Source organism: Eutrema salsugineum, unplaced genomic scaffold, assembly GCF_000478725.1.
Source record: "Eutrema salsugineum unplaced genomic scaffold, Eutsalg1_0 scaffold_11, whole genome shotgun sequence".
Classification (NCBI taxonomy): Eukaryota; Viridiplantae; Streptophyta; class Magnoliopsida; order Brassicales; family Brassicaceae; genus Eutrema; species Eutrema salsugineum.
Genome location: NW_006256901.1, coordinates 10,269,174 through 10,284,507, shown reverse-complemented (window position 1 = coordinate 10,284,507; position 15,334 = coordinate 10,269,174). Strand labels below are relative to the sequence as shown.

At 38.0% G+C, this 15,334-nt stretch overlaps 1 protein-coding gene and 1 non-coding gene across 2 annotated transcripts; both read left to right on the top strand.

The window, feature by feature from the left end:
- Positions 1–543: 543 nt before the first annotated feature.
- LOC112090199 lies at positions 544–650 on the top strand. The gene has a single exon (XR_002901546.1). It is a non-coding gene; the product is annotated as a small nucleolar RNA R71 (small nucleolar RNA).
- Positions 651–12,434: 11,784 nt separating this feature from the next.
- LOC112089946 lies at positions 12,435–14,966 on the top strand. Its single transcript, XM_024160815.1, has 2 exons — positions 12,435–13,685; positions 14,280–14,966. Exons 1-2 carry the CDS (start codon positions 12,596–12,598, stop codon positions 14,315–14,317), a joined length of 1,128 nt encoding a protein of 375 aa, XP_024016583.1. The 5' UTR covers positions 12,435–12,595; the 3' UTR covers positions 14,318–14,966.
- The last annotated feature ends 368 nt before the right edge of the window (positions 14,967–15,334 follow it).

The following is a 15,334-nucleotide window of genomic DNA, read 5'->3' as shown; positions in this document are numbered from 1 at the left end:
CTTGCTTGACCTTTGAGGATTTGCTGGAGCAGGTTCTGCACTTCTTGATCCTTATTCTCTGAGTTCTGTTGGAGACCTTGTTGTTGGGGAGAGACAAAACCTTGTTGTTGAGTGTTTTGAGGATAGAAGTTCTGGTTTGGGGGATTCTTGTAGTAGGTAAAGCCCTTTTGGTAACCTTGTTGGCCACCTACAAAGTTCACCTCAGCTGTGATGTCTTCCCTTTGAAATGTGTCTTGAAACACATGATTCACATCTCTAACAAAGTTGGCTGACTGATGAGAAGCTAAGAGAAGTGTGTCTTGCTTCTCATTGAGAGACTTGATGTCTTTCCTTGTCCTTTCTTCTTCAGCACTCACAGCTCCTCTTGAATTCCTTTCAAAGTCTGATCCATAAAGCTCATCACTCTGAGCTACATTCTCCACTAGGGTCATGGCATCATTGATTTCATTGATCATGAAATTACCATTTGAAGCTGTGTCCAAGAGAAGTCTGACCTTTGGTAAAGCACCTCTGTAGAAGGTACTTAGCAGCTGACAATCTGAGAATCCATGGTGAGGGCATTGCATGGTATACCCTCTAAATCTTTCCCAAGCCTCACAAAATGATTCATGGTTCTTCTGAATGAAACTTGAGATTTCATTTCTTAACCTTTCTGTTCTTGATGAAGAGAAGAACTTGGTTAGAAATGCTCTTTTGCATTGCTCCCAAGTTGTGACTGATCCTTGAGGTAGAGACTTTTCCCACTTATGAGCTTTGTCTCCTAGAGAAAAAGGGAATAGCCTCAACTTGAAACTGTCCTCACTCACTCCATTCATCTTAGTTAGATCACAAACTCTATCAAAGTTGTCAATGTGATCTAATGGGTCTTCTAATGCCAAGCCATGGAACTTGTTTGATTGCACCATGTTGATCAAGCCATATTTGATCACAAAATCGTTTTCAGGTGTAGGAGCTTGAATCCCATATCTCTGACCCTGAGTATTGGCCTCATCACCAGCTCCCACAACTATTCTTGGACGTGGTGCTGGACCCTCTTGCTGAACCTGGTGGTTTCCATTACCACCATGAGCCTGTTGCCCTTGATCCATACCCAACCTCTCAATGTGCTCAGCTCTTTCTCTTTATCTCCTTGCTTGATTTCTGGTGTTCATACACCTGAAAACAAAGACAGCACTTGAAAGGTAATCAGTAAAACCAAAGAAAATGACTTGATCTCAAGAACATCCAAAGTCCTAATGCTAGAATGAATCTCCAATTGGCAACGGCGCCAAATTGATAGTATGAATTTTCAATCCTTGATCAATTCCTCAACTACTCATGTCATTGTAGCACTTGAGGTATCAATCCAAATGGAGAGATTCTAGACATATGAGGAGCTATCTTAATTCAAGTTTAAGAAGCAGATGAGTTGGTAACAAGGTGATCTAAAAAGATAAAGCAAACAAGAACAAGCAGTAATTAAGAATTAAACAATCAAGAGAAATTAAACAAACACTCAAATTCAAATAAAGAGAAAGTTAAACCTCTAGATGTGATCATTTATCAGAGTGCTTTAAATGTGAATTCATGATGTTAAGCAAACAATGCAACACTTGCAATTCTTTAGTCTAGACTTCCAAATCAGATTAATTCATTCTCATGACAAAAATCCCTTTGTTAATTACCAATTCAAGACTAATTCCGATTAGATGAATAAACAATCAACAAGCATAAGGTTCCAAGTCTAAAATGACCAGACAGCCTCTTTGTGCATCAAAATAAGAGCTAAGAAATACTGAATCTTATACAGAAAGATAAAGCAAACATCACATGATCTCAAATTCCAATTAACTTAGAACTCTAATCTAGATTAATCCTCTCATGAAGGCACTAACCTCTACACTAATCCATTTTCAAACCAAATCATCATTTGTGAAATATGAATCATTGAGCATTAAGAAACAGTTCTAATATGTCATTCATGCATTTAACAATCATTCCCATGATGAAAAAGGCACAAATCCTTAAGTTAGCTTATTCAGGCATTTCAGCAAACACCTTGTGGGTGGAGAAATGCCTAAGTTCTAGATCAAGCTTATAATGAGAGATCTAGCATTACGATCAGCTAACTAAGGAAAGGAGAAGAGAATCTAAGCTTAAACAATCATTAATCTACATCTAAGCACCCTAATCTACACATCTAGAAGCTTAAAAGAACACTACTCACTAATCATGATGAACACACCATTTCCTTTGCAAGAGGTGATGTTAATCATGATTAGAAGTAAAGATAAGAAGATGAGATGATAAGAAACAGACTGAGATTGATTAAATCCTTGAGATATCTCTTAACAAACTCGATTTTACACTAAAAAGGAAAGAAAACTAGAGAGAAAACCAAGCTCCCCCCTTGGAAAAAACCCTAAAAAGCATATATAGTGTCTCTTGCGGACCGGGTCAGCCCAGGACAAACTGGGTCCTGACCCGGCTTTGATGGATAGTGGTGTGGTTTGCCACGGTCAGATGATGCTTGGCCAGACCGTGGCAAACTGACAGTGTCAAAGTTCTTGGACAGATTCTTCATGATCAAGGTTGCCATGGCTTGATTTACACCATGTCTAGTGGCCGTGTCTCTTCCTTTCTGGGTTTGGGTGATGAACTTCTTGGATTGCCACGGTCTTGATCTGGACCGTGTCATGTTGGGCGTGGCAAGGTGTTGATCATTCGATGATTGCCACGGCCTGATGTTTGGCCGTGGCATTATGGGCGTGTCAAAGATCTTCATTGCTTGACGTGGTCAGGTTCAAGGCCGTGCCTCAATACCATGTCAAATCCCAAAAGTTGGCTTCATCAGTAGTACCTTGCCACGGTCTGATGTAGACCGTGGCATTCTCACAGTGTCAATCTCCGAAGGTTGGACCATGGCATTAAGGCCGTGTCATGCTCTTTTGTCTCTTTTAGCAAACTTTGGAGGTTGCCACGGCTAAGTGCATGGCAGTGGCATGGTAATCGTGTCAAATCCCGAGAGTTTTCATATTATGCCACGGGAAAGCTCAGGCCGTGGCATTATCACCGTGTCAAATCATGACACTTAGCACCTTATCCACGTGTTCCTTCCGATGGCGATATCTCCCAGTTCAGGGCTCCAAATCGTCTGATTCCAAGTGTTCCGGAAACTAGACTCATTCTTCTTGATTCTTGATGAAGACACCGGAGGTTGAGTCGCATTGCAAGTCCTTCGTCCCACGCGATCAAAGTGAGGGTTTTGTCTGCACCAAACCATCTGTCTGAGTTGCTGTACACAGGTGAGGGTTCCTCCATGATCCCAGCTCCAAGTTGCTCCCAAAAGTCTCCAAATGACCTGAGAACACTCCAAAAATGCAGGACCCTCTAGGACCTAATGCAATTCCTAACTAAAGACAAAAGCAAAGACAAATATATGTAAACTACCTAAATGTATGCATGAGACTCAATATTTGGACAAAAATGCAATCCTAAACATGACAAAATATGAGTATATCAACAGCGGCTTGAGTGCTTGCTCTGATACCACTTAATATGATTTTTCCTGAAATCGACACTCACTAAACTGGATCAAAGGGGATAGCCTTGCACACAAACGAGTTGTATCAAGGTTTGTGGGATTAGATAAGACTCCAAGGGTTGCGGAAGACCCTTGATGAATAGATTCCGAAACAACTAAGGATATTACACACCAAAGATGAATCGAAAAGGCCTTGAAGGATATTACACACCAACAACAGGGTTTGATCTTACTTAGAAAAGATTTTGATTAAAAAGATAAGATGGTCTCAAAAGAGAGTTTACAAGCGAATATAAAGAGAAGAACAGACGAGTCTACAAAGCATTAAAGTGTCTAGGAACTAGTTCTTTGAAAACTGGCCAAGTTTGAATTCAAACTCTTCTTCACACGCTCCTCTTCTTCTTTCCTTGGACTCGGCTGATGGGCTTAGATGTGAGGTGATCCAAACTATGCCTCATTAAAAACCTATCTCAAGAAAACCCATTGGGACAAAACTTGAGATAGGAAAAAAGAGTACATAGTTGGATCACAAGCCCATTAGCTTTCTCGGACTTGGATCACAACTAGTGTAGTTGTACCCATCTCTTTTCCCTTCTGTTCCACAAGCGTTCCATGCTTAAGTATTTCTCCAACAGCTTCCTTGAGCCTCTTAGTCTTTGCTCGGGTCATGGGACCGTTTGAAATGAGCAAAGGGTCTTCTTGATCCTTGTATTTGCTCCTCAGCTCCTTAGCTCCTTGTGGCTCTTCTTCTGGTTCCGATTCTTTGTTGATGCTATCCAAGATCATATCATCAATTCTGAACCAGTATTGATGCGAATCCAATTCGATGTGATTCTGGGATGGATCAAGAATCCAGAACATGTTGATTCATTGATTGATTCCTTCTGGCTTGGTCGGAAGCATCCTTTGATTGCGCGCAGGTCCGAATCGACTAAACTCAAGTTCATCTGACTTGTAAAATTAATAACTCCTTCATATGAACTCTAATTGAACCGATTCCACTTCGAGATGCTCTCTGGATGAGCTGAGAATGTCTTACAAGTTGTCGTTGGTCTGGAATAAATAATCTTAGCCTTCGTTTGTGCTGAACAAGTCACAAGGGTCTTCTCCTTGCCCAAATCTCTTGTTGATTTTTCTTGCTGCCCTTCAGGATCATATCACTTATACTTTCTTTAATTATGTCAGAGTAGTTTAGTTTTTGGGCTTAAAGGATCCATCGATGGGGACTCCATATTCGATTAGGATTATTGCTTTCTTTGTCAAATTCGGGATCTCGTCTCTTCTAAGATGTTCTTAATGCATGAGGTTAGCATCATGAACCAATTTCTAGACCTACGTTTAACCAGAGCCATGACAGTGATGTATTATATTGTCATACATAGCTTCAGAAGAACATAATCGCTGTAGGAGACGAAAGCTACCTACAGAGAAGACTTGAGCAAAAATGAATTCAGTTTAGTTAAAGCATGATCTCTCTCGCGGCCATAGACATGCAAAAGCGACGGGTTGACTTTGAGTGATTAGTTGGTTAGGACATACAACGGTAAACTAATCATACCAGTGTCTATTCTAGTTCCATGTAAATCCTATAAACCGATTTTAAGAGCTTAGAACCCAAGCATGAATTAAATATCCCTTAAGATATCCCTGCCAGCCCAACATTCGTTTTATTATAATTTATGGTCTTGTTTTATTTTTCCATTGCATTCTTTACAATTTGCATGCTAAAAAAACCCCATAAAAACTCCCTTGGTCTATTAATCCGTTTACTAATCCCAGTTTGAAGTTTTTGCAGAAAAGTCAGCACTCCCTGTGGATCAACACCCTAAGTACTACTTCGCACAGCTGTGCACTTGTAAATACTAGGTTTTACAAATTTTAAACTTCTCATGCGACAATCAACCCTAGCAGCATCAATGGACAGGTGAATGTCGTCTTTTCTTAATTTTTTTGGATGAATCTAGAGTATCCATCAAGGAAACATTAATATTTATAATTTGCTAATCTTTCTAGTATTTGATCAGTAAAAGGCAGAGAAAAGTCATATTTTCGATTGCTGCATTCAGTTTCCAGTAAGCTATACACATTCGATGTCTGATTACTATTCTTTTAGGAATTATCTCATCCTTATTGTTTTTGATAATAGTCACTCCTTCTTTCTTAGGAACAACATTAACTTGCTAACCCAAGTGTTGTACGAAATAGGGAAGATGATTCCTGCTTCAGAAAAGCTTCATAATTTTCTTTTCAACTACTTCCATCAGGTTTGACTTTTATCTTCTTTGGCTCTCAATCGAATGCTTGGCATTGTCCTCAAGATTTAGCTTGTGCATACAGAGATCTGGTGAGATTCATGGTATATCATCAAGATAATATCCTATGGCTTTCCTATGTTTTCTTAACTCGCATAACAACATTGTGGTCTCAGCTTCACTCAGACCAGAATTTATATGACAAGATAAGTCGAATTTGGTCCATAAAAAAAGTATTTGAGTCCAACGGGAAAGGATTTAAGTTTGATTTGTGCGGCTTTGAGCTTGCTCATTGGGTTGTTTATTGCTGCTAAGTTATCTTTTGCTGGCGTAGGAATGTGCGTCTCGTCCTTGAGATCGAGGTAGTTTGGAAGCTTTGTATAGTCCTCGGCTTTGTCAAGCATCTGTGCACACCCTTTTGAAATTTCTTCATGTAGGTTGCATTCATCATTTGCGGTTGTGAGCACAATTTTCAAAGGATCATTCTGAAGCAGTTCTTCATAAACTTCCTCAGTAATTTCATTGAGCTCATCATTTCAGCAAATCCCGCCATCTAAAATCGGTTTACCAAAGCTTTTGTTCCTATCGAACTGCATAACTAGATTGCCTAGATGAAGATCTATTTTTCCTTGTGGGACATTTATTATTGCCCCTGCTGTAGATAAGAAAGGTCGACCTAGTATAAGAGGGTCTCTAGGTTTTCTTACTAATTCAAGCACTACGAAATCAGTTAGAATACAGTTTTCCATATCATGACTGATATATCAATGAGGATACCTACTGCTTGTCTAACTGATCGTTCTACTAGAATTAAGGAGATTTTTTGTGGGCTGGAAAGTATGATATCCTAAACGTTTTGCAACTGAGAGTGGCATCATGTTTATGCTTGACCTCATATTGTTCGAAATTCATCTTTTTAATTCTGCAAGAGAGAACAAAACTTCTCGGATCTTCTTTCTTCTGCGGGATATGGTTTTGTAAGATGGAACTACATTCATGGGTAATTGATGCGTGCTAGGTTTAGTGGGTCGCAAATAAATTTTAAATTTATAAAACCCTAGTATCCTGCAAGTGCACAGTCATGCGGTGTAGTACTTAGGGTGTCAATCCACAGGGAGGATGTCTAATCTGCAAAAACTTTAAACTTGGATAAGTAAGCAAAATAATAAACTGAAGTTGGTTTTGGTTTTTACGAGAAACGAAAAGACAAAATAAAACTAGACCTAATTCTAAGCTAATTTGACAAAGAACTAAAAATGAAATAAGGTTGAGTTGCTAGGACAATCTAGGGGATGCTCGATTCAAACTAGGGTTCTAAACTCATAGGAGTCGACACAGACTTCTCCTGTTTATCCTAATCGATATCTAAGTATCTTCCGACGGGTCCCAGTGATAACACTATATTTTGACTACTTTTATGGATCATAATGATGTCTTACGCAGGTGTTTTAACTCTGTTTTCAATGGTTTTTAAAGTTGTTTTCAATGGTTTAGAGTTTCAAAAGACTTTTCAGGAAACTTGGGCACAAGATATGCAATTTGGAACAAATGAGCAATTTTGGATAAATGCAGACTGTCAGAAGTATGGCAAGCGATGAAGACCTTCTCAACCGTCTGATCACCCCCAAAAGTTGAGACAACATAGAGGATATAACCAGCTTTCTAATGCACTTAATTTGAAGACAATCCAATGGTTATAATCTTCAGATACTCTCGATGCAATTAAGACAGAAAATGCAGTCTCGAAAGACAGCACAAGCCGTGACCATGGCCAAAGCATGGTTCCCTGCGGGTATAAGCACCGCGACCGCGGCTAGACAACGTTCACTTCCTAGACGGCCTAATGAAAGCCCAAATCGATTCCTTTCATGATTTTTGAAGCCCTAAGTGTCTAGGACAACTCCAGAAGGTATAAATACCCCATTTAGGTCATTATAAAGGGTGTATCCGTGTGTGTGCCTCAATTTACAAAAACCCTAGAGAGAGTAGCCGACTTCGAAGAAGGAGCCGCCGAGGGAGAGCATCATCGCGCCTCCACCTGAAACTCCGTTCTTCGCTTTTCTTCTTTGTTCTTTTTATTTTCCAGCAATCTTAATACGTTCATGATGCTTTGTTACAATATGTTTGAGTAGTTTCTCAGTTGTGTTTAAAGGGATTTTTCAAAGGGAATTTCATGTGTTTTCTTCGATGAATCGCTAGATTTAGGATCTATAATATTCTAGGTGTTCTTCGTTTACCTTTATTCTTATTGTGTGATTCTCTGTTGGCCACTTAGAATTCGATCCAGATATGATATGTTGCAAAAGTTTTCATTGATTGTCTGCCTAGGGTGAAACAAGCTATTCTACTATAGGAGTGGAAACCTACCTATAGATGAGTTGTGAATGTTGATGACTCTTGTTTAAACTATTGCATTTACTCCCTTTAAGGATCAGAGTGGAAACCTACTGGTCAGGGTTGTGAGAGATAGTTGTTTAGTGCTGCGAAAGTAGGCTATTCATACTTCTGTGCCTCGAGTTCTAGAACATACATAGTAGATTACCTTTATCATTTACTTATTTTCGTCATAGCTTTAGTCCATGAATTCCTGCGATACCCTTGAGCCCAGCGTTTGTTTTCCATTGTTTTCAGCCTTCGATTTTTACCTGCTTTCACTTGCTTTCATTTTCAATTGCTTTTTACTTGCTTTTTAGTTTAGATTTAGTGACAACCAAAACCAAAACCCGAACCTGTTTCGTTCTAGTCTGATTTGAGCCTTACCATGAATTCGTACTGAAACAACTAAAACTCTGTGGATCGATACCCTAAATACTACAGCACACATCTGTGCACTTGCAGACATTAAGGGGTTATAAATTTAAAACCTGAAGCTAAGGAAAACAAACACCCTGTTAACAATCGCATCAAGTTTTCGGCGCCGTTGCCGGGGACATTGATTTGTTTCATTGCGACTCTCAGCTTAAATTCATTAGAACACTTGTCTACTTTTACTTTTTCTTTTGAATCTCGCAGGTTTCTTTACAATGGGAGATCGGGAACATGTTCCCGGGACTCTCGGTGATCTGCCATATCGTGTGGATGGTAACCCAAGCGACGATGACCTGAGCAATGAAGAGCTTGAAAATCTGATCATTGATGATGAGGAGCTAATCGGATCAACAAAACGTGAAGATGATGATGAGCTAATTGGAAATTTTGATTCACTTGAAAATTTTTGGGTTGTTTTCTAACAAGCCCGTTGGTCCTCCTTAAGTTTTAAATTTATAAAACCCTAGTGTCTGCAAGTGCATAGATGTACTTTGTAGGACTTAGGGTGTTGATCCACAGGGAGGATGTCTAATCTGCAAGAAACAACAAACTGGGAAGTAAGCAAACTCATAAACCAATAAAAGATTTGGGGTTATTGGTTAAGATCCTAAACTAAACCTAATCTAGTATTCACAAGAGATGCAATGCAGGATGAATTGTTAAAAGAACATCTAAAACATATCGACTCAAACTAAAGACTCTTAAACACATATGTGGCGATTTAGACTTCTCCGGTTTACTCTAATCGATGTATGGTGGCATTTCCAATTAGCTTCCGGGCGATTTATCTTCATCTGTTTCTGGGAATCTGCATTGAACTAGAATAGACACATGTATGATTAACCAACTGTCGTCACCTTAATCAACTAATCTCTTAGATCTATCAATTAACTTTCGCTCTCATGCTAAACTTAAGATCATGCTTTGGACACTGAATTCGTCTGCTCACATCTTCTCTATAGGTAGCTTTTGACTCCTATAGCTTTTGACTCTTCTGAAGCTAGGTACGGATGATCTGATACAGCACTCTCGTGGCTCTGATCGATCCTAGGCTCAGAGAATAGGTCATGAATCTACTCTCATGCTTTACGAATGACTTAGAAGAGATGAGATCCAGAATATGGCTTAGAACAATAGAAATCCTAATCGATATATATGCTTGTCGATATCTTCAAACAACTTGACTCTCTAGGACTAATCTACATGATGCAATGAATGATGAAAGACATAAAGGAATGCAAAAGAATGAAACAGAAAAGTTAATAAGATAAAAAGGAGGAAGAACAATGGATCTGGGGAAGAATCCCCATCTCCATCGCCTAACCCTAGAAAAACAAAGTTTAGTGGCTCAAAATCTCATTACAGGAGCACACACCCGTTTAGGACTGCTAAACAATGTATTTATAGGTCCTAAGGTCTTCCAGGACTCATTTAGGGTTTCTCTGAAGAGGAATGGTGAAGTGGGATTTGATGTTCGGCCTTGTGGCTCGTCCTAATGTCCACCAGGGTGAGAGTCTTCCAGGGCAGGTAAAACATGTGTTTCCCGCGGGTGAGAGTCTTCCGGGACTGGTGAACTGGGTCAACTTGTTCTCCATGTATATTTTGATTGCACCGTTGGATCTTTGTGATGTAAAGTGATATGGAAAGCTGGTTGTCTCCTCTTGATTGTCTCCAAATTTGAGCTGGATCGGACGGTGAGAAAGTTTTCATTTGAGGCTGAACTTCTGACGGTCTGACTCTGAGCTAAAAATGTGGATTTCTTCCATTTTGCCATCATATTCCCTAAGTTTTCTAAAACTAAGTAAAACCTTTGAAAAAGCATTTGAAATCAATGGTGAAAAGTGGTCAAAATCAGGTGTTATGACAAATTTTCCACCCTCCTTAGCCTGATGATTAAAAATAAGTCTATAAACATGGATAATTCCAAGGAGGAGCCAAGTGAAAGTTCTTTCGAAAGCTCGAGCAAAGCCGACTCCTCCGATCATGTGAAAGCTATCACACTTAGGAGTGGTTTAACTTACAAAAAACCTAAATTTCGTAAAGATCCTGAAGATGAGAAAAAAAGAAAAAAAAAAGGAAAAAGAAAGAGAAAGAGTCACAATTGAACATGTTAAAAAATAAGTGGTAAGAGAGAAGGATGGAAAAGAAGTATGAGAAAACATATCCCGGAAAATCTTTGGAGAAGACCCGTCCCCCCCCCTCTACCAGCTCATGTCTACAAACCTAAACTGCCATATTCTAGAGTCTTAAGAGCTCTGAAGAAAGAGAAAGAAAAAGCTAAGATAAAAGAGCTAATCGATCAACTAAAATGTGAGATTATCTTTCGTAGAAGTTTGTGCTATGATTCTCGCTTTAAAAAAATACATAAAGAGTATTTTAATAAATTTTTTAATTCTTAAAGAAAATGTTATGATGATAACTCATGAATGTAGTTCTATCCTATAAAGTTGGATTCCTCAAAAGAAAAATGATTTTGGGTAGAATGTTAATAAATATAGAAAATAATAATCAAAGAACATATTAAAATAAATAATTACAGAATGGAAAATTTTAATAAAAATACACAAATCTAATTTTTATTACCAATTTAATACACCAAATAATCGGTGTATTACAATTTTATCGGAATACTAGTAAAAATATATTACTTAAAAGATAATTTACCACATTATAATAAAAGGGACAGTTGTGTCCGAATGACCAAAAATATCTCTGTCACGTCCAACAACTCTTTATTCTCGAAGATTCGTCTGGCGACGCGTGGGCATAGCCATAAACCATAAAAAAGTTTTATGTATGTTATTGGTGTATTTTTTTTTCTTATTTGTTGCTGTCGACGTGTTTCTTTCGAATATTATAGAAAAATACACCACTTTTTGGGACACGTATTCGTAATGAGTATTCTCTTTTCGCACACTATTAGTAATTACTAATTTATCTGAATCATGTTATATTTTTGTATATAAAATACATAATAGAAAATAATTACAACTAAAATATTTGATATTTCTTTGGTTTAAATTAATTTATATTTATTTTTTTTCCATCGATTAGAAAAACATTTTTATGTTAATATAAACAAAAATTAATAATTTATATAAACACAATTCATTAAATGATAAAACATACTACAAAAAAAATAAATTATTATAAAACATAAAATTTAATCAATTTTGCATTGCAAGTTAAAAATATATAAGTTTAGACAATTTTTTGTGTATTCAGCAATTATTTTTAAATGAATAAAATATTTAACATAATTAATTAATTATAAAAACAAAAAATACTAAAAATTACAAAAATTGAGATAGTAATCTGAGAATTCACATCAGATCAAGTTGGTGCTCCTCTAATATTAAAAACATTCATATTGGCTATGCATTGCATGATTATAAATCAAAAGACGATGATAATTTTTGTAATAGATTACTTTGAATAGGTTAAGAAAATATTTATATCTAAAAATGTAATTTTTTTTCTTTTTTGTCAAAATTCGAGAAGTAGTCAATTTTTGTATTATATTTTAGAAAATTGTGAAAAGTAAGAATTTGTTTACTTTTTCTTTGTTTCATTCATTCTATACATAAATAAAACATAGACAGACAAGTCAATAGAGAGTATTTGTATTTATCCATTAGTTATTGTTTATATAAATTTGGTATAAAATCAAAGCAACTTATGCGAAAAGTTACAAGCGAACAAATTATGGGTCTTTCATGATATCTCCAATGGTGATTTGGGAAGTTATCTTTCACCAAGATTCTAAGATCAGGATGGATCGAAGGTGGTATTTGCGATTAATTCGGTTGGGTATATCAGCAGAAGAGAAATCTAGGGAGAAGGAAATGGATTTGGTTTGGTTATTCGGATTGATTCAAGGGGGAGATCTACAGGAAGTAATGATCGAAGTTGAGCGAATTGGTTCAAACGATCTTCAATCTGGTTTGCTACTGAGCTGGAGGAAGAAAGGATATAGAAATTGCAGCTCGGACACAATTTCTAGGTGGACCCGATGGACTTTCAGAAACTCAAATCAGACAAAACAAAAACAACTCATCAAATCAAAAGGTGTGGACCTTATTTAGGGAATGGATCTAGTCGATTTCCAGGGATTGATACAAGATCAGGAACGATACATCAGAGTTGCGAAGATACTGGATCCATGAAGATTAGGAAAAAGGTAGAATCTCGGAGATTTGATTTCAGCAAATCAAAATCGGGTTATTTGGATGATAAATCAACAACACAGAATCACTATTTTCTCGGTATAATGAGGGGTATTAACCATATAAAGAGGGGAAGAAGGACAAAGCAAATTCACCAAATAAACATTCATCATTTTTTCTCAATCTCACGGTGTTTTCTCGGTCTGAATTTTTTGCTTAAGAGAATGTCTCAAAGCAACCTAATGAAACAAACAGCTTCAGGAAAGAAGATTGCGGTATCTTCAAAGAAGATGAAGATTACGGTGCCCCATTTTGATAACTTAGAACTCATACAAGGATATTCGAAGACCTTGATTGGAAGATGCATGAACCCTGCGGTGCAAGATATGAAAGCGTTGCTGTATATGTTGCCACACATATGGAAGGCTGAAGAAAGGGTAGCAGGAGCGGATCTAGGACTTGGAAGGTTCCAGTTTGACTTCGAACGTGAAGAGGATATTACAGAAGTCATGAAGATGGAGCCATTTCACTTTGACTACTGGATGCTCTCAATTGAGAGGTGGGCACCAGTTGTTGATCCAAAATATCCTTCGTCGATTATGTTCTGGGTGAGAATCATCGGTATCCCTCTTCACTTTTGGGCTGAGCCAACTTTTCAGTCCATCAGAAAAGCCTTAGGTTATGTGAAGGCGGTGAACCTGGACGAAGGAAAAATCCAGGTCGTGATCGATGCTGTGCAGCCACTATGCTTCGAGACGGAGGTGGAGTTTCATGGGAGAGAGGAGACCACAGTGTTCCTCCGGTATGAAAAGTTATTCGGGTATTGCAGGATTTGTTTCAGTCTTTGCCATAACCAGAAGATATGTCCTACTCGGACAGATTCTATGGAGTGGAAGGCGCATGACGAGGACCATGATGAATCAAGGCAAAACACCGGTGCGTTTTCTTACAAAGCAGCGGTTACACATTCCTCCCTTCCTCATTCCTTCCATGATTCTAATTAACACCAGTAGAGTCTCACGGGGTCCAAAGTAGAGGAAAAGGAAAAATGTATGAGTACAAGGAGGAGGTGAAACAAGCACAATTGGAAGAAGGTCATCGATATTACAAAGGAAGAGGTGATCGTCGGTACGGTGAAGGATCGTTCAGAGGTGGAAGACCATCCAGCTATGTCCACCCAAAGGAGCTACAACAGCGTTTAGCGGTATCCTCATTCCTCAGAGGCTGTAAACAAACCTAAGTATCAGGCAACCAGTACGAGAATGTCTGTATTGGGGCAGGCGGAAGTATCTGAAAGGATTAAAGCTATTCAGGCAGAGAACACGATTAGGAAGAGTCTGGAATTTGGAGATAATGAAAGTAACACTAGGGAGGAGACGATTGCGAAGATTGTGACTATTGAGGGTGTGATGAGCACGGTTGAGAATGGAAAGATGTTGGAGAGCGATGGAGCAACAGTTAATGAATGGGAACAGCTGTTGAACAATGATGACTCTTTGATGGATTTTGATATTGATAGTACTGTTGCAGGAAATTTTCAAGAGGTGATTCTTGAACATGAAGGATAAAAGCAACACATAAATTCAGTCATGGAATCAGGAGACGCTCAGTTGACCACAGATGTGGTGCGAGACTTCTTGGAGCAGGAAGAAGGTAGGTTTATCATGAACTCGGCTCAAGATGATACGGAGATGGGAGGAGAGGATATTTTCGAGACGGAAACAGAACCAAACCGAGAGGATGTTGAGGAAAAAGTGGAGTCAGAGCTGGAAATCAAAGGAGACAAACCTGGAGCAATAAAGAAGATTATAAAAGGTAACACATCGCTGATTGGAGGAAGCACCAAGAAACGGATGGTTCAAACTTCGGTCTCCCCTCGTAAAAAACCATCTGTCAAGGGTCCCTTAAACCCGAAAATGAGACAGAAAGACACAAAACCTCGGGTGATTGATGAGGATACTTAGTTAGAATTGCCAAGGTCTTGGGAGTTTGTGGACAATAATCTATCTTCGGAAAATTTGGAAGAAGCATAGATCAGAATTTTTATCTCTCTCAGAAACTAAACAATAATTTAATTTTCTACAAAAATTTCAATTCTATTTTGGTTATAATAAATTGTACACGGTTGAACCGTGCGAAGCTAGTGGTGGTCTTGCTCTTTTTTATGATAATTCTTTGGATGTTACTATTCTTTTTTCGAATAACAGAATAGTTGATGTTGAGGCAAAAATTCTCGGAAAAAATGTAATTCTATCTTTCATTTATGGAGATCCAGTTACAAAATTACGGGACCAATTTTGGGAACGTTTAACAAGAATTAGTTTTACACAAATGGAACCATGGCTTATAATTGGAAATTTAAATGAGATAACCGGGAATAATGAGAAACAAGGCGGGCCATTAATTAAGAAAAGACTCTACATTTGTGTCTTTTAACACTATGATATGAGACTGTGGCTTTCTGGAAATTTCCATGTTTAGGAAATACAATGTCTTGGCGAGGAAAGGAAGAACTCAAAATTGGTTAGATGCAAGTTAGATCGGGCTTTAGCTAATGAGAATTGGCATGATATATTCACACATTC